This window comes from Sceloporus occidentalis, unplaced genomic scaffold (assembly GCF_023333645.1).
Source record: "Sceloporus occidentalis isolate IW3139 unplaced genomic scaffold, rSceOcc1.0.p SCAF_1, whole genome shotgun sequence".
NCBI lineage: Eukaryota > Metazoa > Chordata > Lepidosauria > Squamata > Phrynosomatidae > Sceloporus > Sceloporus occidentalis.
This window is the reverse complement of record NW_028316981.1, coordinates 272476513-272502246: the sequence shown is the minus strand read 5'-3', so window position 1 is coordinate 272502246 and position 25734 is coordinate 272476513. Positions and strand designations below refer to the sequence as shown.

The 25734-nt window shown below is 40.4% G+C and overlaps 1 protein-coding gene across 1 annotated transcript in view; it reads right to left on the bottom strand.

Annotated features, from left to right (window-relative positions):
• The window catches only part of EDIL3 (EGF like and discoidin domains 3), a 343114-nt gene that overhangs the window by 92649 nt on the left and 224731 nt on the right, over window positions 1–25734 (bottom strand). The window contains exon 6 of the mRNA XM_089493608.1: window positions 20823–21004. Within this exon, the coding sequence (XP_089349734.1) occupies window positions 20823–21004 (182 nt within the window). The remainder of the gene's footprint in view (window positions 1–20822; window positions 21005–25734) is intronic.

Genomic DNA, 25734 nt, shown 5'->3' with positions numbered 1-25734 from the left:
TCTCTCCCCACCATCCTCACAGGCCCATCTGAAGAGGACATGAGAGAGAGAGTTTTGTAGGTACCTATTTCTAGGTACCATTTGAGTTTTTGGAGCAGGAAACCAAGGATGGAGAACAGGTGATGTGCCAGATACTGGCGGACTTCAATTCCCCTCAGTTCTAGCCAGCATAGACAATAGTGAAGAGAAATTCACTAGAGTTTTTTATTTGGTTGTCAGACATATTTGTGCTTTCCTTCTTGACTAAAGTTAAGACAAAACATCATACAAATCTCAATATGCAGGAAGAGGGTGTGGTTACTTAGCCTAAATGCTAGCATCTACACTAAAGATGGGAATCATAATACTACTGGTCTGGATAATTAACTGTATTCCTCATCACTGTCAATAATGGCTAAGAGATGCTAGAAACTGCTTGCCAACAATCTCTGGATAGGCAACATGATTTCCCCCCTCCCAAACCTACACATAATAAGCAAGAGTCACAAGGTTTGCAGAAGTATTAAAAAGATCTAGGACGGGAAAACTTACAGGAGGGTGATGAACTACAATAGTCTAACAAAGCCAAGGATTACTGATGGACGACCAAATAGAAGAGTGAATGGAATGGAATGGCTAAAACTGTCAACAGAAGAACGCCTCACTGCACCATTTTATTACAGCTTCCACTTATTTACTTCTGGTAGAAGGCTTTGGTGAATACTGTTGCCTGGTAACTGTTCACTGCTGTTCAGGGAAGAGTAATATCCACCATATGATGAGTGAGATCCAGTAGTTTTGCTCCATTCTATTGCCTAAATTGGAATACACTACAGAAATAATCCAGTTTGAGATTGCTTTAACTGCCCTGACTCAATGTTAACAAATTCTGGGAACTGTAGTTTTTTGAGACATTTAGCCTTCTCTGTCAGAGAGTACTTGTGCCACAATAACTACACTTCCCAGGATTCCCTAGCACTGAGCCAGGCCAGTTAAAGCAGTCTCAAACTGGATTATTTCTGCAGTGTGTTTTGGTCCTAGGAGGACTTCAGGGTAAACAGTTCCCTAAGATTGGCATCCAAATAGCAAGACTAAGGAAACCCAAGGCTGTGGGCAGGAAAAGGAACTGTCACTTCCATACACATTTGCTCCATTTTTGCTCTCAGAATCCCCCTAAACAGATCGCCCACAGATGCAAAAGGAAAAAATGTGCCTTCCTCTACTTGCCTTTTGGAGGAATAAACAAACTGTCCCACACATGAACATGAACATGAATAGCCAACTCCACATTCAGCCTCTCTTATATCCTTTCTTGTTATCACAACTGTCAAAACAAAAGTTAAGAATATTTAGACTACTGCTGCAAAAATTAAAAAAAGAATGAAAAGAAAAACAGAACAACAAAACAAAAACCACTTGACAATTTATGAGCCTTATCCAAAGTGAATTAAAGGCATAAAAAACAAAATCTGTATTTTTCCTTTGCTCAGTACAGAATGTTAGACAATATATCTCATTAAAAATTGAAAGCATTTTGTTTGGGAACATGTTATATAGAGTAAAGCACAGGGAAGAAGAAAACTTGATGAGTCTCAAGAGGAAGGCTGGCATTGTAATTAGGATTATTATTTTTTTTTTTGTCTTCATCACCTACTGGGTAAAAATATCACAGTGCAGATGCTTTGACCAACATTATTCAGAGCTTTGACTCAAACTACACATGAAGTTAATCATGGTTATTTTCCACCCTGTTTTTTCAAAAATTGAATGCAGCTGGTCTGGCTGCAGTCTCCTATGAGAAAGCATAGGGAGGAAGAGATGATAGGAGCCGCAGGGGTCATCGAGTCCATACATGAATACCATACATGAATACACAACTAAAGCACTCCTGAAAGATGCTCATCCAACCACTGTTTAAATAACACCAAAGAGGGAGACTGCACCACCCTCCAAGACAGCCTATTTTGTTGTCCAGCAAATCTTAGGGTAAAGAAGTACTTCCAAACATAGAATCTCCTTTCTTGCCATATGAAATCATTAGTTCTCATTCTAGTCTCTGGAACAGCACAAAACAAGCTCGCTACATCTTCTAAGTCCTTTCAGGCATTTAAAGATGATTTTTTTGTCATTTCTCATCTTATCTTTTTAAAACTAAATGTTTTAAAAATGAGCTCCCTAAGCCATTCATTTGTCACAGGTTGGTTTTGAGACCTTTTGACGTTTTAGTCACCCTCTCCTGGACATATTCCAGCTTGTCAATATAATTGTCAAAATGAAATGTCTTAATGCTCTACTCCATTAGTATGTGACCATAAAATTACTTCACCACATGGTTAGTGACCTGGGGCAGAAAAAAAAGAACACACTGTCCCTTTTTTCTTTTAAGCTCCAAGAATCTCAAAGCAGTTTCAGAGGACTTCTGTTTAGGTTTATCACACAGCCCCCGGGGACATGATGGGAGTGGAACAAATGGGGGCGGGATGGGAACAGAATAGGGCAAGGGATGCATTTTACTGCATGCCAGAATGCTGCCGATGCTGCTGGATGTTCCCATTCCATTCCTGATCCATCCCAGAATAGGCAATTTTCAGGAAGTGTTAGAAGTTGTCCTGAAAATCACCTCCTGAGGGACGGATCAGGGACAGAATAGAAACGTCTGGTGGCATTCCAGTGTGCGGTAAAATGTGTTCCTTGCCCCATTCTGTTTTCATCCCGCCCCCTTTCATTCTGCCACCATCATGTCCCCGGGGGCTGTGCGATAAACTTAAAAGAAAACTGGAAAAGAGAAGGTTGATGAACACCTCCATCAATACACACACACACACACACACACACACACACATATATAACTCTCCTCTTGTAGCCCAGAGCTGCTTTTAAAAAATGGCTTTGAATATATAACTGCTTCTTATGGGTGTTGGTATGCAGATGCATGCTTTATTTTTAACTTTTGTATGCCTAATAATAATAATAATAATTTACTTATATCCCACCTTTCCCTGTGGATTGAGGCGGTTTACAATACATTTCAATACAACACAGAAATATACAAAATACACAGAATACAAATTATAAAACAAAGCCAGCCCTACATAATCCCCTAACCCCCCCATAAACAAAAACAATAGCAATAAAAATACAGATTAAAAATATTTAAAACTGGTGGACAGAAGTTAGGCAGCTAAGGATATAATCATTTTATGCTGATTATAACCTAGCATTTTAGTGTGATGATTTTTAATATGTTGAAAAATGTTATTGTCAGTTTATAGTTTATTCTTTTTGTGATCAACCTTGTGAACTACTTCAGGAGAAAGGCAGCATATACATGAAATAAGTAAGTAAGTAAGTAAGTAAGTAAATAGAAACCTTTCCCATGACTGCTGAGCTACCTAGGTGGCAGAGAAACACTTCTGCCACAGGTATGGGGAGACAAGTGTGCAAACGTGATGCATATCAGTAGTGGGACATCTTAGTCTCTTCATATCTTTCATGCATTGTTTTATGCATTGGGTTTGCTTGATCCTTTCTTTAGATTTGAATCAGATTGGGAGTATCACCTTTTCCTTTATTGTTATGAAATACCTCTTGATGGATACAAGGGAAGACTCACACCCAGGTGCTTGAATGTCTGCTGTTTCCAAGTTAACAAGTTACTCAAGCAATGGAATTTAAGAGGTGCTACAGACCGCCCCTAAGGGACGGTAGGACGCCGCCCATTTCCTGCCTGGATTGGGACTGCAGCTCCGATCTGGCATTTGGAGGGCGCTAAAAGGAGTTACAAAAAGCTGCTTCTTTTTGTACCCTCCAAAGGGCACCATAGCAATGGTGGTGTGGCTATATGGTGCCCCTTTGGCACTGCATCATCTCGACACAGAACCGGAGGTGTGCCATGATGCCATGCACAGTCTGGAGCAGTGCACGGCATCATGGTGCCCTGGGGTGGAGTCAGGGCGTGCATCATCAGGATGCTGCGCTCTGACTCTGCCTACTGGCCGGTCTATATATAACAAAGTTACTTCTCTCCCTTTAGAAGGAAAGAAAAAGAAGAAGAAGAAAAGCCAAACTAGAAAGTGTTACTTAAACAGGAATGCATTCTTTAGCCCCAAGGCTAAATATAAACTCATAAACAAGTGTACAGCTTTCCTGTATTGATTTCTGTGTTTTATCACTAGGAATGTACATTTTCATAAACTCATGGGCAAGAATGGATAATTTTAACATTTTCCTCCTTGCTTCAAGAAAGTCAGTGAAAACTATGCAGTTTTTGAAGAATATTAGCAATACATGGATTATTGTGAAGAGGAAAATCATGTGAAATTTTTGTATGCATTTACGTATTTTCTGCATAGAAAACATTTCAACATAATAAATAAGCTTCCTGCCCAGAATAAGTTGCAACTGCTGAAGCAACAAAAACCAATGTGTATTCTGACAATGATGTTTATACTTTGATTTCTAAATGTTCTACCGGTGTTTAATGAACTAAGTAATTCTGGGATCTTTTGACCTTAATTGGTGAGTTGCCTACTAGTATAAATACCTCAGACCTGTTTCTAATATGAGTAATGATTAGAAAAGTGGTAGAAGTATCTCTAATATATTTTTGTGTAATACAGTAATTCATATTGGTTTCTTTCAATAATTTTATGTTTGTGTTTGAAATGAGGTACCATAAGTTTAGACTCACAGATTTCAGAAAGGTTATTTGTCTTCGTTTGTAGCAGTAAGCATAATTGATTGCCTTCTGGTATCTCAAGTAATGTGGCACACAGATTCATGGACTGTCTGTCCAACACATGAAGCTTTGTCCTAATTTGGAAGATATATATTAATATGGATATAACTTAATATGCATAATTGAAACAAAAATGTAAATAGTAGGGTCAAATCTGCTCATTTTTAAGATTCCACAAGACTCTTCTATATTCAGTTCACGATTGGCTTTGGCTACAAAAATCTATATTAGGGCCAGAATAGACCAGCAAGAAGGGGCAGCTTCTATTCTGAACATGGATTGGGGACACAGCAACCACATGCTGTGGCCCTAATCTGCCTTGAAGTGGGCCGAAAAAGGAGTGGAAAAGATCTATTCCCTTTTGGAACAGAAAAAAGTTGGCTTTTTCAGCCCACCAAAGCCGGCTTCAAGACACTCCAGCGATGTGCGACATGCACCAGAGCGTTTTGAAGCTGTTGATGAGTGGGTGGCCACCCGACCTCTGGATAGGCTCCAAAGGGCCGCCTATTCTGGTCCTCAGTGACATAAACACCATGAAGCACTTCATACTTTAGATACTAAAAGCCAAGCATTTGCCTCATTTTGAAACAGGAAACATATTTACAAAAATCCCCACAGTGGCCAACATTTACCATTATAAACTATGCTCACAATCTAAAGAAGCAACATGCATGCCACTGAGATACAGCAGTCTCCCTGCTGAATAGTTAATCTACTTTTAAAACTGAAATGTAGTTTATTTCTGTGGTAACAGGGGGAAATTATCAAAAGAAAAATAATACAGAATCTGCTCTGACTTGCCTATCCCTTCTCAGTCATACTGTCCAATATGTTAATTTCTCCATCAGGATATATTTGCTTCTAAGATTATTGTTTGCAATAGAAAGAAAGGAGCCTTTTCCAAACAGTTGTTATATATCACTTTCCTCAGCAAAACTGCTTCCAGTTGTTCTCATTATGTTGAATCTATCTTTTTACAATCAATAATTCAGCAAATACATGCAATCACTGTTGCAAGTAGGTTGAATTGCCAAATGAGTATAGAACAAGCAAGCTATGCTGTGCTATGCTGTGCTATGCTGTGCTATGCTACTGAAACAGAAGAAACTGTAACTTCATGTGTTATGCATATTTGCTTTCCTCATTTAATCAGGAAATCATATATATTTCAGAATATTTATTTATAACTGTTATGCCCAAGTTTATTAAGGGCAACCTGTTTATCCTGAGAACATGTAATGAGAATCTCCCTCTCTGTGGACTTATTCACAGTAGGGCTGAAACAGACATTGAGACACCAAATTTGATTTTAAACACTATGCATGTAACATTTATTGAATCACAAAAGTAACACAAACATTGATTATCAAGAGCTCTTTCACTCACACATTCATACAATACTCACACACACTTTCCTTCTGCCGAACATTGATCAGTTGTTCTCGAAGGCTGGGGATGACACTGTTGCCGCGGTAGATGCCAACAAAATGGAGATGAAAGTCCAGGGTCTTTATACTTTTTCTTCTCTCTGGCTCTTGGCTGCTGAAGTCTTGCAATATTGCAGCCCATTACTCAACTTCCTCTTTTGGGAGGACAGACAGGTTGTTCAGATCAGTCCGTGTTCAAAGCAACTCGTTCTGTTCAAAGCCCTCCATTGTCCTGTCAGTTCCTCATCATGGCGACTCAGGAGATAAGGTTCTTCCCGGTCATAATTCGTCACACCTGGATGGCACCCCGCTTCAGCTTCCAAGTTTTCAGACTTTCCTCGCCTTGGTTGCCAAATAACTTCGTCACATCAATGCTTTGCACAGAACCATCTTGTTTGGTTCTTCTTTGGTTCTTCAGCTCTGGGTTTAAGTCAGAACTCACTCATTCATCTTACAATAACTACATATAAATATTATTTTTAAACATCTCTTTCCAAATGAAATTTGTAATTTTCCACCAGGGAAAACCTAAACAAGATCATTATGCTAAGCAGAAAAATTAATGTACTTGATATAATATGTCTGTAGAGATGTGAGCATTAACCAGAAATAAGAGGTATTGGAAGCTGATATGGTTTTCACCTCTGGCCAAAGCAAAAATAGTTTTTCCCTCACTAAGTAGGAAAATATGTTCCACTGTTCTCTGATTCCTTGCCATCAGGACATTTAACGTCTTAAGCTCAAGAAACAACAATACAACACACACGCACAGAGTCAAAGGAAAGCACCCTTATGTGATCAATGTGTTCTATCAGACACTGGAACGTCAGGGAGGATTGGATTTACTGGTCGATATATGAATGTTTGGAAACGGCATCAGCAAGGAAGCTCCTTTTGCAGCCTTCTCCTTGGTTTTTCACAGTCTAAGGGGATTTCCCTTTCCCAGCTGGGTGGAAAGAGTTCTGCAAATGTCAATGCCTGCAGCATGCAGCAAGTACATGCTAAATTCAGCTGAGATACTATGAACTTAGGAGCATCACAAAAGCCTGATCCAACTGAGAGGTGGGCTTCCTCATGTTCTCGCTTTGCTCAAGATTCAAGTTAGATTTAAAAAAAAAACTCTCACTTTATCCCTGCAAGCTTTCATTATTCCCCAAAGGGTCCCACACTAGTCCCCAAAACACAATCCACCCCTTTCTTGACACACAGTAGGAACAGCAGAAGAGGCATACAGAAAGAGGAGAAGAGAGGGCTGTTTTCATTTCCTCCTCCTCCTCCTCCTGAGTTGGTTAACAGAAGAATAAATGTAAGTTTGTGAAGCCATGCGACTCATGGGAGAAGTAGTTTCTTGCAAAAAACTGATGAGACTGGGAAAATATATTTCCCATGTTCCCCAGGCTATTCCCTGTGCTGTTACCCAACACATCAAGGAGATGAAATGGAAAAGGAAGAATGAACAAGGCTACCTCCTGAAATCATGTACTGCTGCTACTTCATATGAAAAGGAGGAAGATGAAGATGGAGAGGGAGACAGAGTTGTGCTTTGGGGCCAGGGAGAGATTGAGGAGCATATTTCAGGTTTATGAGGAGCACAGTTCAGGTTTCACAAACCTGCACTGCTACTCATAAACCTGCACTGCCACTCATGGGTGTATCTCTGGTTTTTCAAGGACCTGAAAGTGATGAAGCAAGTGAGGCAGAAACTAGAGCAATGTTGTCAGAAGACTAGAAAACTCAGAGTGAGGAGCTTATAGCATGAACTTTAAAACCGGCTCAAGCCTCTCAGGCTGCAGCTGGGAACGGGATGGAGGCAGGGATTATCACATGCTAAATTGCTGCCTAATAACTGGCTGCCATCTGCCCAGGTCCCAGCCATGCTCCACTAACACTTTTTACATGCAGGAAAGCTTCTTACTTCAAAAAAGTGCTAGTGGAGTGCTGCTGGGACCTGGCTTGGACCCAGGCTGATGACAGCTGGCAATTAGGCAGCAATTTACCATGAAATAATCTCTGCCTCCATCCCATGTCCTATCTGAAGCCCAGGAGGCTTCAGCTGGTTTTAAAGTTCATGCAATAAGCTCCTGAGTCTGATTAAACATGGGCTAGAACCTACTTGTGGCAGTGCAGGCAGAGCTGTTTCAAGTCTGCTCCTCAAGTAGAAATGGCAGACCACTCAACTGCTACTTGTGAAGAATCTGCATGTCACTTTGCAGATCAAATAACTGGGAAGCCCTCCAACTTAGATGTGCATTCAGTTCTAGTGGGTATAATGGTGGCTTCTGTGTTTCTAGTGTTTTGAATACTTTTCAATGTGTGCAGTCTGAGGCTGTGGACAGGATCCTTAAGGAGGTGAGAAGCACCACATGTGTGCTAGATCCTTGCCCCTCCTGGCTTATCAAACAGGCCAGAGGGGGTATTGATTGCTCCTTACAGCAAGGCAGAAGCCCAACGTGTCTAAAGGAGGAAGTCTTGAGGCCTTTGTTGAAAAGGCCATCCCAGAATCCTTCAATCATGAATAATTATCAGTCAGTGTCCAACCTACCATTTTTGGGCAAAGTATTAGAGTATAATGTAGCTTCCCAGCTCCTGGTATTTATGGATGAAATGGATTACCTAGATCCATTTTGATCTAATTTCAGGCCCACCTTGGTAAATGACCGCCACAAAACTGGATAAAAGGAGCATGTCTTTGTTGGTTCTGCTGAACCTCTCAGCAGCATTCGATATTATTGATCATGGTAACCTTCTGAGCTGTCTTGCTTTGATGGGACTTGGAACTACTATTTTACAGAGGCTCTGTTCCTTCCCAGAGGGGTGAACCCAGAATGTAGTGCTGTGGAACTCTTATTTGTCCTCCTGGCCACTAGTATGTGGGATCTCTCAGGATTCTGTTTTGTCCCATGTGCTATTTTATACTGTATATAATATAATATTGGAGCCATTGGCAATAATCTTTGAAAACTCCTGGAGAACAGGAGAAGACCTAGCAGACTGGAGGAGGGCAAACATTGTCCCCATCTTCAAAAACTGGAAAAAAAGAGGATCCCAGCAATTATCGTCCAGTTAGTCTGACATCTAATACCAGGAAAGATTCTAGAGCAGATTATTAAATAGATAGTTTGTGAACATCTAGAAAGCAATGCCATAATCACAAAAAGTCAACATGGGTTTCAGAGAAAGAAGTCATGCCAGACAAACCTGATTTTTTTTTTTATAAAATTACCAGCTTGTTAGATGAAGGGAATGCTGTGGATATAGTATATCTTGATTTCAGTAAGCCCTTTGACAAAGTTCCCCATGGCATTCTTGCAAACAAGTTTGAAAAATGTGGGCTAGACAAGGCAACTGTTACATGGATTTGTAACTGGTTGACCGGTCGAACCCAAAGGGTGCTCAACAATGGCTCCTTTTCATCCTGGAGAGAAGTGACCAGTGGGGTCCCACAGGACTCTGTCCTGGGCCCAGTGCTATTCAACATCTTTATCAATGACTTGGAAGACAAAATTGGGGGCATACTTATTAAATTTGCAGATGATACCAAACTAGGAGGAGTAGCTAATACCCCAGAGGACAGGATTAAAATTCAAGATGACCTGAATAGACTAGGAAGCTGGGCCAAAGCTAACAAAATGAAATTCAACACGGAGAAATGTAGGGTACTGCACTTAGGCTGGAAAAATGAAATGCACAGATATAAGATGGGCGGAACTTGGCTGAATGAAACTACATGTGAAAGGGATCTGGGAGTCCAAGCAGACCACAAGTTGAATATTAGTCAACAGTGCGACACAGCAGCTAAAAAGGCCAATGCAATTTTAGGCTGCATCAATAAAAGTATAGTGTCTAGATCAAGGGAAGTAATAGTGCCATTATGGTCAGGCCCCACCTGGAATATTGTGTCCAGTTCTGGGCACCACAATTTAAGAAGGATGTGGAGAAAGTGAAGCATGTCCAAAGAAAAGCGACTAAAATGGTGAAGGGTCTGGAAGCCATGCCCTACGAGGAATGACTTAGGGAGCTGGGGATGTTTAGCCTTGAGAAGAGAAGGTTAAGAGGTGATATGATAGCCCTGTTTAAATATTTGAAGGGATGTCATATTGAGGAGGGAGCAAGCTTGTTTTCTGCTGCTCCAGAAACTAGGACCTGGAACAATGGATGCAAGCTACAGCTAAAGAGATTCCACCTCAGCATTAAGAAGAACTTCCTGACAGTAAGGGCTGTTCGACAGTGGAACACACTCCCTCAGAGAGTGGTGGGGTCTCCCTCCTTGGAGGTTTTTAAACAGAGGCTGGATGGCCATCTGTCAGGGATGCTTTGATTGTGATTTCCTGCATGGCAGGGGGGTTGGACTGGATGGCCCTTGCGGTCTCTTCCAACTCTATTATTCTATGATTCTATGTCTATACATGAAATGCTGGGAGAGGTTGTCCAGAATTTTGGGGTGTGGTGCCATCAATATGAAACCAAACTCTACTACTTGTTTCCACCTGGTTCTAAACCAGTTTCTGTCATCTGTAATGGACTGGATAGGGCAAACAAACTGAAACTTAATTCCGACAAGACAGAGGTGCTCCAGGTCAGTTGGAAGACAGATAACAGGAATAACCTGTTTTAGACTGGGTTACACTGCCCCTTAAGACACAGGTTTACAGTTTGAGTGTACTCAGCTTTGAACCTTGAGGCCCAGGTTTCTGCAGTGGCCAGGAGTTATTTTGCACATTTAAAGCTTGTGTGCCAACTGTGCCCATTCCTTAAGATGTCATATCTGACCATGCAGGTTCATTTCTTAGTTACATCCCTTTTGGGTTACTGTAACACACTCTGCTTGGGGTTGCCTTTGAAGAGTGTTTGGAAACTTCAGCTAGCCCAAAGACGTGCAGCCAGACTGTTAAATGGGGCAAGTAATACATCTCTATTGAAACAGCTCCACTGGCTGGGAGTTTGTTTCTTGGCATGATCCAAAATGCTGCTTATGACCTATAAAGCCATACATGGCTCAGGATCCAGGCTATCTGGCAGACGGTATCTCCTTGTATGAGCTGGTACAGGCTCTGACATCCTCAAGAGAGGCCCTTCTCTCAGTCCAACCACCATCGCAAGCATGGTTGATGGGGACACAAGTGGGGACCTTCTCAGTGTCTGGCCCTAGATTCTGGAATTCCTTTCCCATGATGGGAACATCTTTAATTTCTTTAAGCAGGCTAAAACCTTTTTATTCAGACATGCTTTGAAAACAGAAAGTTTTTAAAGAATGGGCTGGCAGTGTGTTTAACTGAATTTTTTTTAAAAAAGATATTTTTATCATTTTAATTGCATTAATCTTTTAATGTGAGGTATGAATTGTTTTAATATTGTAAATAGTGTAGTTCTATTTTACTGTTCACTTTTTGTATGTTTTTATGGTCAGGGACTGGGTATGTGTGTTGCATAATAGCATCAGTATATAACTCCTCATTTGTGTCATTGTGTAAATACAGCTTCTTTTTCTTTTTCTTTTTTTAAAACACCAACCTTGGAGCTGCAGACACAGCAAACAGGGTGGTGTGAAGTATATTGTCATATTTCAAGTGTGAAAAGCAAACATGGTAACTAACACCACTGAAGTACAAATGCATTGATGGTGTGAAAGAGCAAATTGCTATTCCACTAGCTTTCAAAGTACAGGAGAAGTGGTTTTCAAATGGAACAACACCAAACAACTGAGTAGTGTGATAACCACCTCAATGTTCCTAATGAAGCAGTAACTGCTTAACATGAATGCTATTTTATTAACTGAGTAAATCTATAAGGACTGCTTTAAAGTTAAATATTTCTAAGTCTCCCTTTAATTTGCTTTTAATTCCATAACCACTGACCCTTTAAATGGCAAGCCAATTACAAGCATTGTAGTTCCAGCAGTAATTACATACTGTGAGTGGAAATTCAGAGCAATAATTTCAGTATTCACTTGGTTCAGAAGAAGACATGAAAAAGCAATTTCTTATTTATTGGTTGCCGTATGTCATGCACCTTAAAGAATATGGTGAAAACAACACATTATAAAGGACTTCTTTAAAAAGTGCCTGAATTTTTCATTTAATATGCAACAGATGAAGAGGAACAAATGCACATAGTAATGGATAATACTAATGGGTCACACAAGAAAAATATCTAGAGGTCTACTTGCAATTATATTCACTGGGAACATTGCCCATTACAATGAATTTTCTTTTAGAATTTATATCTGAAGTTATAATACTGAAATAAGCTACAATGTAAAGGTTCATCAAATGTCAGATAAATTTGCATTCTGCAGGAACAGTTTTTATTCACAGTTTTTTTCTCCCAAGGATTAAAATTATGTTGCTCCCAAATGTTTTCTTCCAACAGCAGCAAAAAAGGGCATATCTTCTATTTTTGCTCTCTCCCACTTTTTATTTTAAAAAGCTTTCATATTCTTTTCAATGAACTGATAAAGGTATCTACAAATTTTCATTAGTTATTATGATTCACTGCATTTTTCAATCATCCAAAGTAGCTAAATTCAACTTAGTCCCACTAGAGAGACTAGAGTTGGATGGGGTCTGGAAGAGATGGATTATCTTGAGCAAGGTTCTGGAGTGTGGGGCAGCCTCCCAGCTCCAGGGGTTTCTAGATGAAACAGATTATCAAAATCCATTTCATTCTGGCTTCATGCCTGGTTATGTGATGGAGACAGACCATGGTGGATGACGTTCACAGGGAACTGGACAGAGGGAGTGTGTCCTTGTTGGTTCCATTGGACCTCTTGGTGGCTTTCAGTGCCATTGGCCATGGTATCCTTTTGGGCCACCTCTCTGAGATAGGATTTAGGGGCACTGTTATGTAGTAATTCCAGTCTTTCTTGGAGGGGTGAACTCTGAAGATGGTGCTGGGGGACTCCTGGTAGGCTCCCTGGCTGTTGGCTTGTGGGTCAAAAAGGATTCTGTTTTGTCCTCGTGCTGTTTAACATCTACATAAAACTGCCAAAAGAGGTAATCAGGAGTTTGGGGGTGCAATGTCAGCAGTATCCTGATGATACTCAGCTCCATCTCTTGTTTCCACCCAGTTCCAAGGAAGCAGTCTCAGTACTGAACCAATCTCTGTTGTCAGTAATGGATCGGATGAGGGAAACAAACTGAAACCTAATCCAGACAAGGCAAAGGTGCTCCTGATCAGTCCAAAGGCAGCTCAGGAAATAGGTACTCTTCCTGTGCTGGACATGTTACACTCCCCCTGAAATCTCAGGCTGACTGCTTGGGTGTTTTCCTGGGATCATCTCTGGTCCTGGATGCCAAATTTCAGCCCTGCCATTTGCACAGATAAAACCTGTGCTCTAGCTATGCACATTCCTTGAGATGTCAGATTTGACTGTGGTGATACAGGCCTTGATTCCATTCCATCTGAACTACTGTAGAATACTCTATGTGGGGTTACCTTTACAAACTGTTCAGAAACTTCAGTGGGTCCAAAATGCTGACTAGGGTCAATTATATGGAACATATGACTCCCTTGTTAAAACAGATTCACTGGCTACTGCTTTGTTTGTGGGCATAAATCAAAATGTTGATCATGAGCTATAGACTATCTGAAAGACCCTGTCTGCCCATATGAACCTGCCAGAATGCTAAGATCTTCAGGGGCAGGCTTTAGCTTGGTCTTTCCATCATCACAGTCTCACTTGGTGAGGATACAAAACAGAGCCTTCCCAGTGGCTGCTCCCACTTTCTGGAATACCTTTCCAAGGGAAGCTGGGCTGCCCCCCCCCCCCCCCCCGGCTTTCCTTTCACTGACAGGCAAAGCCCTTTTTGTTTCAGTAGGCCTTTAATAGGTAAGCATGGGGTATTTTACTGTACTTTATTTATTGATTAATCTTTTATTATTTTATATTAATCTTTTGTGTGGCTCTTAAAAGATTTTATATTATATAATAGGTATTATTTTAATTGTGTTTAAAATATTATTAAGGCATTTTAACTGAATCTCTTTGGAAACCACCTTGGGTCCAACTCTGGGGAAAAGGTGGTATATAAATCATAGAATCATAGAGCTGGAAGAGACCACAAGGGCCATCTAGGCTGACCATCTGCCATGCAGGAAGACAAAATCAAAACACTCCCTAGAGATGCCATCCAGCTAATGTTTAAAAACTTCCAAAGAATCTCAGAACAATCCGAGGCAGCATGAAATAAAACAAACAAACAAACAAACAAACAAATATGGATAATGTCATACTACCTCCCATGTAGAAAGAAAAGTGACAACAGTCCGGCCAGAGAGAGGAGAAGGAGAGGAGCTGCTTGGCAGCCATTTTGAGACCGTGTGCTTGAGACCGTGTGCTCGTTGCTGAAGGGGCGGAGCTTCTGTGAGTCACATCTGTGAGTCACAAGGGGCCGGAGCTAGCAGACTAGCTTTATATACCACCTTCCAGAGCCTTCCAGAACAGTCCGGCCAGAGAGAGGAGAAGGAGAGGAGCTGCTTGGCAGCCATTTTGAGACCGTGTGCTTGAAACCGTGTGCTCGTTGCTGAAGGGGCGGAGCTTCTGTGAGTCACATCTGTGAGTCACAAGGGGGCGGAGCTAGCAGACTAGCTTTATATACCACCTTCCAGAATTTTCGTTTTCTTTAACTCAACAACTCTGCTCAAGTGGCATCAGGTTAGAATCAGATATTGAAACAGAACCTTCCCTTTAAGTGTAATATAGCAGCCAGTACTTACCTTTAAAGAAGTATTCCCATTAGATTGACTGTTATATTTACTACTAAAGACTTTGCAGTATGGACAACGAGGGATCTGCCGCAGTCACCTGCAACTCTTGTGGGATGTTTCTCTTCTTGCCTACAGAAGTGGAGAACTTCACATGTACCAAGTGCAAGTTGGTAGCACTCTTGGAGGAGAAAGTGCAGCAGCTGGAGTCCAGAGTAGCTACACTTCAGCATATTCGGGAACAAGAGGATTTCCTGGACACAATAGAACTAACCATCTTGGATGAGTACCACGCAGAGGAAGATGCTCGGGTGGAAGAGGTCACTTGCCAAACAGAGGAGGCAGACAGCTGGAGGAATGTCACAAAGAGAAGTAAGCCAAGAAGGAATTGTTCAGGGAGCTTGCAGCTAGAGAATCGATTCGAAGCTCTTTCCCTTATCAAGGAGGATGAAGAAGAGCAGCATGGACAGGCTTCGGGGACAGAACAGGGGAGCCTGAGAGTCCCACCCGAGGGAACAGTCGCTGCTAAGCCTCGGAGGAGGCGTGTGGTCGTAGTGGGGGACTCCTTGCTGAGGGGTACAGAAGCAGTGATTTGTAGGCCTGATAAGATGTCTCGAGAGGTGTGTTGTCTTCCAGGTGCAAAGATCCGTGATGTGACAGAGAGGCTGACAAGACTGGTCAAGCCTACTGACCAATACCCCTTCCTTTTGGTCCACGTGGGAACTAATGATACTGCAAGACACAGCATTCAGAACATCAAAAGGGATTACGAGGCGCTTGGTAGGAAGCTGAAAGGAATGGATGTACAGGTTGTCATCTCGTCTCTTCTGCCAGTTGAAGGGTATGGTCCAGGAAGGGAGAGGAAAATAGCAGATGTGAACAACTGGCTTCGCAGATGGTGCCGCCGAGAAGGATTTGGATTCTTCGATCATGGGCTGCGGTTCCATGAGGAGGGACTTCTTGCAACAGACGGGTTGCATCTCACGCCAGTTGGAAGAAATGTTTTTGCCAACAGTCTCAAGAACTTGATCAGGAGAGCTTTAAACTGAGTTCCGAGGGGAAGGGAGACAATATTAAGGAAGGCGAAAGGGATGGCGAAAATAGTCAAACTGACATAGAGGAAACAAGGCAAACAGTGCAAGGACCCAACAGTGGGAGGCAAAAAACTTGCACAGGCAGCAAGTAAAAGGGAACCATGGTCTGCGATGTCTCTACACTAATGCACAGAGCATGGGAAATAAGCAAGATGAACTCGAACTCCTAGTACAACAAAGCAAATATGATATAATAGGCATCACTGAAACCTGGTGGGATGAGTCTCATGATTGGAATGTGGAAATAGAGGGGTATAACCTTATTAAGAGAAATAGGCCAAACAAGAAAGGAGGAGGAATAGCACTATATGTCAGAGATATTTACACCAGTGAAGAGATCCTGGACATCAATCATGGAAGCCAGGTGGAGAGCATCTGGATAAGAATCAAAGGGGAGGGAAACAACAAGGGTGTTACGGTGGGAGTCTACTACAGACCCCCAAGTCAGACTGAGGAATTTGATGATGTCTTTCTAGAACAGATGACCACACAGTCAGAAAGTAGTGATGGGCGACTTCAACTGTCCTGATATTTGCTGGAAGTCAAACTCAGCAAAATCCTCAAGGTCTAGCAAATTCCTCACTTGCCTGGAAGACAATTTCATGGTCCAAAAGGTGGAAGAGGCAACAAGGCGCTCAGCTATTTTAGATCTGATCCTAACCAACCAGGATGACTTGGTTAATGGGGTGCAAGTGGTGGGATCATTAGGTGGAAGTGACCATGTTCTCCTGGAGTTTGTTATACAATGGAAAGGAGAAGCCAGGCATAGTCAAACATGCATTCTAGACTTCAGGAGAGTGGATTTCAGTAAACTTAGAGAAGTATTGAGGGTGATCCCGTGGTCAGAAATACTAAAAGGGAAGGGAGTTCAGGACGGATGGGAATTTCTCAAAAGGGAGATACTGAAGGCACAATTTCAAACAGTTCCAGTGAGAAAGAAAAACGGGAGGTGTCTCAAGAAACCAGGGTGGATGACTAAGGAACTTTCAACCGAACTAAGTTTGAAACGGAACATGTATAAGAAATGGGAAAAAGGGGAAATCACAAAAAAGGAATTCAAAGAAATAGCAGGCATGTGTAGGGGTAAAGTCAGAAAAGCTAAAGCGCAGAATGAACTCAGGCTTGCTAGAGAGGTTAAGAACAATAAAAAGGGCTTTTTTGGATATGTCCGCAGCAAGAGGAAGAAGAAGGAAACGGCAGGGCCACTGCGTGGAGAAGATGGCAAAATGCTAACAGGAGATAGAGAAAAGGCAGAATTACTCAACACCTTCTTTGCCTCAGTCTTCTCAGAAAAGGCAAAGGGTGCTCAACCTGAGGATAATGGAGCAGAGGACAGAATAGGGGAATTTCAGCACAGAATAAGTAAAGAGATAGTAGAGGAACACCTTGTTAATCTAAATGAATTTAAGTCTCCGGGACCAGATGAACTCCATCCAAGGGTATTAAAAGAACTGGCAAAAGTAATATCGGAGCCATTGGCAATCATATTTGAAAACTCCTGGAGAACAGGAGAGATCCCAGCAGACTGGAGAAGGGCAAACGTTGTCCCCATCTTCAAAAAGGGGAAAAAAGAGGATCCCAACAATTATCGTCCACTTAGTCTGACATCAGTTCTAGGAAAGATTCTGGAGCAGATCATTAAACAGAGAGTCTGTGAACATCTAGAAGGCAATGCCATAATCACAAAAAGTCAACATGGGTTTCAGAGAAACAAGTCATGCCAGACAAATCTAATCTCTTCCTTTGATAAAATTACCAGCTTGGTAGATGAAGGGAATGCTGTGGATATAGTATATCTTGATTTCAGTAAGGCCTTTGACAAGGTTTCCCATGACATTCTTGCAAACAAGCTTGTAAAATGTGGGCTAGACAAAGGAACTGTTAAATGGATTTGTAATTGGTTGACAGGCCGAACCCAAAGGGTGCTCAACAATGGCTCCTTTTCATCCTGGAGAGAGGTGACCAGTGGGGTCCCACAGGGATCTGTCCTGGGCCCAGTGCTATTCAACATCTTTATCAATGACCTGGATGACAGAATTGGGAGCATACTTATCAAATTTGCAGATGACACCAAATTAGGGGGAATAGCTAATACCCCAGAGGACAGGATCAAGATTCAAAATGACCTGAATAGACTAGAAAGCTGGGCCAAAGCTAACAAAATGAAATTCAACACAGAGAAATGTAAGGTATTGCACTTAGGGCGGAAAAATAAAATGCACAGATATAGGATGGGTGACACCTGGCTGAATGAAACTACGTGTGAAAGGGATTTAGGAGTCCAAGTAGACCACAAGTTGAACATGAGTGAACAGTGTGATGCGGCAGCTAAAAAGGCCAATGCTATTTTAGGCTGCATCAATAGAAGTATAGTGTCAAGATCAAGAGAAGTAATAGTGCCACTGTATTCTGCTTTGGTCAGGCCCCACCTAGAATATTGTGTCCAGTTCTGGGCGCCACAATTCAGAAAGGACATTGAGAAACTGGAGCGTGTCCAAAGGAGGGCGACAAAAATGGTGAAGGGTCTGGAAACCATGCCCTATGAGGAACGACTTAGGGAGCTGGGGATGTTTAGCCTGGAGAAGAGAAGGTTAAGAGGTGATATGATAGCCCTGTTTAAATATTTGAAAGGATGTCATATTGAGGAGGGAGCAAGCTTGTTTTCTGCTGCTCCAGAGAACAGGACCCAGAACAATGGATGCAAGCTACAGGAAAAGAGATTCCACCTGAACATTAGGAGGAACCTCCTGACAGTAAGGGCTGTTCGACAGTGGAATGCACTTCCTCGGAAGGTGATAGAGTCTCCTTCCTTGGAGGTCTTTAAACAGAGGCTGGATGGCCATCTGTCAGGGATGCTTTGATTTGGATTTCCTGCATGGCAGGGGGTTGGACTGGATGGCCCTAGTGGTCTCTTCCAACTCTACGATTCTATGATTCTATGATTCTATGATTCTAACTCAGAATCACTATCACACATTTGGCTGGATGAACAGGAATTCAAAACAATATTTTGATGATTTAAGAACTCAAATCCTTGGGTGAATTTGGCAGGTTCACTTTCACCCACATTCATTTTCTTTTTAAAAAAATATCAAGTTCCATCCATGGAAACCATGGTAGAAAAAGTTTGGAAAATTTGGAAAGTTCTCATTTTAAAAAATGTAATTATTACCCATCCTGATCTGGCAGTGCTTCAGTTGCAGAGATGTGTAAATTAAAGTAATATGTAAGGAACTCTGCATAGTCATTTTGTTTCACATACACATAACTATCGAATGAAACTAAAGTCCAAAACATATTGCAGAAATAATCTAGTTTGAGACCACTTTAACTGCCCTGGCTCAGTGCTAGGGAATCCTGGGAATTGTAGAGCTCTCTGACAGAGAAAGCTAAATATCTCTACACTCCAGTTCCCAGAATTCCTTAGCAATGAGCCAGGGCAGTTAAAGCAGTCTCATTGGGTTATTTTATACAGTGTGTTTTGGACCAAACAGTAAAATCTTATATATGCTCATCAGTAGCAATCTCAGTGAGTACAATGGAACCTGTTCCTAGGTAACTGTGCATGAGAGCAGAGAAAAGTGACTTTTGGGAGTATAACTCAGAAGACCTCATAGCTGCCTTCATCAGTTGCCATACTACCTGGGTATTTTTGGAAATCTATGTAAAATAAAAATTAACTTTCCCAAGCTCTTGCGGATATTACAGGTTATAGGATTACAGCCTAAAGCTGTTGCTGGTTAATCATTGCTTTCAACAGTTCTGTAGCCTGCTGAGTGCCTGCTGTGCTTTAAATAGACTTTTGCCTGTTGAGGACAGCTGAGGACCAGCTATTGAAGAACTGTGAAGGTCTGGCTGCATTGGAGATTATTGTTCCCTATCCATAATTATAGACTTTCAATTTTAAAAAGTCTCTGGTCCTTATTATTTCCTGAATTACAAGGAAAAGTGTATTTACAGAATTGTCTACCCAGCTGCTTAAATGAGAAGCAAACCTGATCCTCCTTCCATTGATACTGTTTTCACTGTTGAGTGAATACACTGTCTAATAAATACAAAGTTTCAGGAATAAGAAGATTGCAGTGCAACGATGGATGTTGTATTTTAAAAAGTTATATTTCCCTAATTCCAGTTGAATTAGATCTCAGATTTAGCTAATCCAGGTTTTAGCTCCTATATACTGGACAATGGATACCCATGGCAAAACCTAGATCTGAGCATACAAACTGTGGCTGCTGAACATTTGTCCTTTCTTCAGCCATGGGCATCCCCATGCCAAGTGTCACCTGGTAGGGGGGCTACCAGCCAAAAGTCCATGCCCTGGATCAGAGCAGCCAGGAAAAGTGTGCATGCCCCTCTTGTTTCTCCAGTCCCAGGGTTTCTTCCTAGGAGGAGCAGGGTTTCTTTCTGAGGTTTCATCAGGATTCTTTCCTAGACCTACCTAGAGATTGCGGATATTTTCTGTTAGTCTCCTATCCAAGCACAAACTAGGCCTGTCCCAGCTTAACTTCCAAAGTCAAATGAGACTGGGAATGTTCAGGATGCTATAGTGTAAAAACGTGTTCTTCAGCAGATGGTGTTACTAGAGAACCAATACACAAACACAGTAATACATGAAGACCCAGCATAAACAAAAGGGCATTTAAAAATTATTATTACACATCATTGTGAACTATTACTCATGTTTAGAAAACATTTGTGTTCATGCTTTTTGATAAGGGGGAACTTAGTAACACTTGAAAGCACCTTCTTCTAAGTCTGAGCTCAGTTAAGAATGATAATATTATTTTACCACTTGTCTTCATCAGTTACTTAAATGATTTTGGCAACACAGGCTAGGAGAGTTCTTCCCACCCACCCTCACGCAGCACCATCTGTTACCTGAATCCATGGCCATCTGTCGTTTTCTGCTGCAGTCCAAGCATTTACAAGACCCTTCTTGTTTAGTCGCGCATAGTAGGGATACCATTTCTGGAGCCCAAAAAGAGCACGATGGGTAGATGATGCAGTTATCTGTTGGTTAGAAATGATCCCTCCTTCAATTCCCAATGGCCCAGAGCATTCTGGGAGAGGGAGAGAAGGCATGAAGGAGGGGGGAAAAGAAATCAGAAGAACGTTGAAGATGAATACTAGACAAAATATAGAAATAGCAAAAAATAAAAAAGGTCCCCCCTAAAAAAACACATCCAAAACCACATTCTGGAAATATCTCTTTATATATATGAGGAAACTAGGCTGCATTAGTGACAGCCCCAGTCCCCCGAAAGCATTAATGAGCTTGAGCTTTTACTGCTGAGCAAACTCACTACGTAATGCAGAACCAGCCACATTATTTAGAAATTTCTTACTGCAGAATATAAATATATGAAATTGCCTACAAACCACATATGCCTTGAAAAGCCACTCATTCTCTTCTCTTAGAGGAAACAAGCAAACGAACAAACAAACAAACAAACAAACAAAAACCCACAATACAGTCAGGAGGAATGGCTCCTAAAATGAAGAAGGCTTTGGTGATTTTCATACAGTTTCTTTTTTTAAATGCAGATCTTTGATTGCAATATGATTTCCATAACATCCATAACCCTGGCTTTTTTTTATTATCATTATCATTATTTTTACATTGCTGTCCTGAATGCCATTTAATAGCCAGTTAGCCAGATCAGACCATTTGTTAATCCACATCCTGTACACAATATAATTCCCCAAAAGAAATAAATAGTAGCTGCAAAACCAAAGGTGTTCTTTGTGTGTGTCTAAAAGGGGGGGGGGTCCTTGCAACAGCTTTTCATTATTCTCTCTTTATTGTTTCTCAATCAGCATCAGAGATAATGCAGGCAATCTATGGATTTCCCCCAAAAAAACAAAACAAAACTTGGGCTTTTTTATTTACTGAACCAATGCAAAGTGGACTGGATAATTAATCTCCATCTATAGTTTTCATCAGAAGATATTTTCTCACAACTGTCCAGTCCTGTTTCAGACTCTGGATTTCAAAGTGTGTCAATACAGTGGACTGCAAAGAATCCAAAATATTTTGTTTTAAGGCAATTAATCTCTTATTTAAGGTAGTGGGAAAAATTGACTTCCTTCTCAGTAACTTTGCTTAATGTGAAGTCAAAGGCTTTCGTGGCTGGCATCCATAGTTTTTGGTGGGTTTTTGTGGCCACATAGCCCGAAAAACCCACAAAAAACTTTGCTTCAGCTTGCTGGTAGTTGCTTAATTCCAGCTAGTTGTGAATTCAAGATGCTTTCCAGTTTGGCCCACCTCCAGCTGGCCTGAATGACTAAAGCTTTTTTTGCTGAGATGCCTAAACAACAATGCTGTTTGATGGATCTTGCAGGAAGAATTGCTGGTGGCTATGAGTGAGATCAATGCAGCTCTAGTTTCTGTGACACTGTTCAAACGTAATGTAATACAATATTCTGAACTTAATTGTTTTAGGTTGTAACACTGGAATACTGATATCAAATTCCTACTGATATATTAGGGAATGGAGTAAGTTCATAAAACGATTTACTTGTTGATTTATTTATTTACTTATTTTGGTTATTGTTCTTATTTATGAAATGGTGCATGGGGGGGTTGAGAAGTGTCAGCTGTAATGAATTTGCCAATGTGGATATAAATATTGTATTATGAATTGGGGTTTTTTTTGGTTTTGATATAATTATTATTCTTGTTGTACCCATATTGGGATGATTTCGTTCTCATTCTCATAAGCTGCTTCAAGTATAATTTGAAAAACTAGCACATGCACACACACAGAGAGAGACTCATACTTGATGGTGATTGTTACATCATAAAAAAGAACAAATGCACCAATCCACCACTAAGACAAAAGAGGACAAATATTTGTGTATGCTAATTTATATCTTTAGGCGCAAATTTGAAAATAGCATAAACTTAATAGAAATCCAGTTCATCTTCCAAACTGCATTGCAGTTTGACACCCCTTTAACTGCCATGGTTCAATGCTATGGAATTCTGGGATTTATAGTTTTGTGAGATATTTAGAGCTTTGTCAGAGTACCACAATAAACTACAAACCTTAAGCTTCCATAGGATAGCAGTTAAAGTGGTGTCAAAATGTTTTATTTCTGCAGTACAGATGCAGCCTTAGCCTGCTGTCCAGATGCTGACAACTAATAGACAAGGGCCATGCTCACTCTTCCTGGAGTCCTTTATCTTTAAATCCATGTTGGATTTGACAGCCCTTCCAAGGACACCTTCAAAGAGAGGACATTCCTTTGTAAAGTAGGATACTTACATGAGTATACCAGAGACTAGCTTGAGAAAATTATTACAGACAAGCATTAGGAAGACAGTTGTAAAAACTGCTTTAATTTCATCACAAGCTCTTTATATATTCCTCTACCTTGTTCTCTTTAGAAATAGCGGATTACAACTGTCATTCCCTTGGCAGCAAAGGCAGTGTCTGTTAGCTCTAGATGATAAGATTTGCACTCCATAACGTGGGAGGAGGCCCACCAGGATAGAGATGGCTGCTTTCAAACCAGATCCATCATATGTGTATGTGTGTGAGAGAATATCTATGTATGTATATATCCTACCCAAAATAAACATGCATTTTATTTGTGGAAAGAGAAAGCGGAAGGGAGGGAGAAGCTACAATAACGAGGCAATCATCTTTGGGAAAGAAAGGTTTTGGTAAACAGTTACTGTGGCTGCTGCATTTTTTCATGAACATTATGGGTATTTGTAATGACATATATAAACACAAAATTTAAGAAAGTGTGTGTGTGTGTGGGGGGGGGGCTCTTCAATCAGCAAGGTGGGTGTGGAGAAAAATACCAGAGAGAAGAATCTAAAGGCATGTCCTAAAGCAGCTTTTTACTAGTCTTTCTCTCACATTTCCAGGCATTCTCACAGGGTGTGAGATCCAACAGATCAGCATTTAAATACATCATTGAAGGAAACTAAGCATTATAACATTATACGAAACATGTTAATAGCAGCATGGAAATGAATGGCTAGTACTGGAAGTAATTGATTTCAAGCCTGGATGAATGTGAAATGAATGTGGGGGCAATGAATTCTGATGCATAAAAATTATGGATTGTATTAAATTATAGGATGAGGTTCTATCCAGCAAAGCATATTCAGAATGTTAGTATCCCTTTTACAGAACTCTGGAACACAGAGAACACTTTTGAGAATATAAAATGAGTTGTATTGAAAATAGTTCAATTTATTGTTGGAAATAGTCATTCATATTCTCTTGGGAACAACACAACTTCTGTTTGATGATGTTCACTATACATCGGATATCTCCTCCTTTGCTGAACTCTATTGTTGACCTAATATAGAACAATCCATTAAAAAAAAACCAAGTTATGTCGGGAAATATTTAAAAAACAGAGTATCAATATTATTCAGACATTTTATGCACAACTGGTATTATGAAATTTTCCTATATGTCAAATATTATAAAAGAAGTTTCTAATTTTAGATTTCTGACTTATATAGGGTAAGTATGTGTGTATTGTGTATGAAATGTATGAATCATGCAATTACCCTATATGTCAAAATTATAATAAGTTTCTATCAATGCATTTTCACAAAGAGAAAAGAATGCATGTTTTCAAGCCATCCTGATCAAGCCCGATGTTTGCCAAGTATCAGAACCCAGAGCCTGTGCTTGTGCTAAACAAAAACTTTTATTAAATGAATACATTAAAATGAAGGACAAAGTCAAACAGTTAATGGATTGGTTTAGGCACACAGTCAAACTGTGGTTAAATATCATTTATTATTTATTTATTCAAAGAATTTGCTTATCACCTCTCCCTTATCACTCACCAGAGTGTTATCAGTTTACAGATAACACCTGGTAAAAACTTACTCGAAAAACAAGTTAAGACAATAAGTTAAGAAAAAATTTAAAGCTATAAAAACAAGCCTGATTCCCATTTTGATTATCTGTTGGTTGTGCTGAAAACCAAAGTTTGCTGTAATATCTAAACTGGATAAAACTGTAGTTTGCAAACTAAAATAGAATTATTAAGTTGGACATGAATTTATAGGCCATCTAATTCAAACTCCTCTTTAATTCAGGAAATGCAGATAAATGACTGTTCAGCTTCTGGACAAAATTGCAAATTCAGTTCAAACAGTGGTTTGCAAAGTTGATTTGCCCAGCACAGACTACGAATAGATCATATCTGTGTTACTTTCAGTTTAATTTGTTTAAAAAAATCCATCCCATCTAGTTTCTACATAATTATGCAATCTTTTTTTAAATACATAAAAACTAATTGATTTTCCCAAGTTATTTGCCCTAAAATACCTATTTAGTATCCATTTTATCCAATATACACATTACTGTAAATGATATATTCATTTTTGTATGAAAGATTTGAGCCAAGAATGGCATTACTAAATTCTGGAAAGTGTGGAATCAAGAGGTTAAATTTCTACCAATGTACATATTAGTCCAAGAAGTTCAAATCAAATCAGTTTGTTTACAAATGTGGGGTAAATGAAGTTCTTCAGTGTCGTTAGTTCAGATGTAACACCAAACTGTGGTTTATTAGACTTAGACTGGAACCAAGATTTTCACATGTGTGAGGTTTCCACTGCCAGTTCCACTTGGAAATGTTGAATACATGTGTGTGACTGTGTCCCTTCTATAGAATTTCAGGTGGTATACACAGTCACCTACTCATCCTGATGCTCCCAACAATCCTGGGAAGTAGATTAAGATAAAAGATGGTGATGGCCAAGGTCATCCAGTAAGCTTCACAGCTGAGCAAGAGATTTGAACCTGCG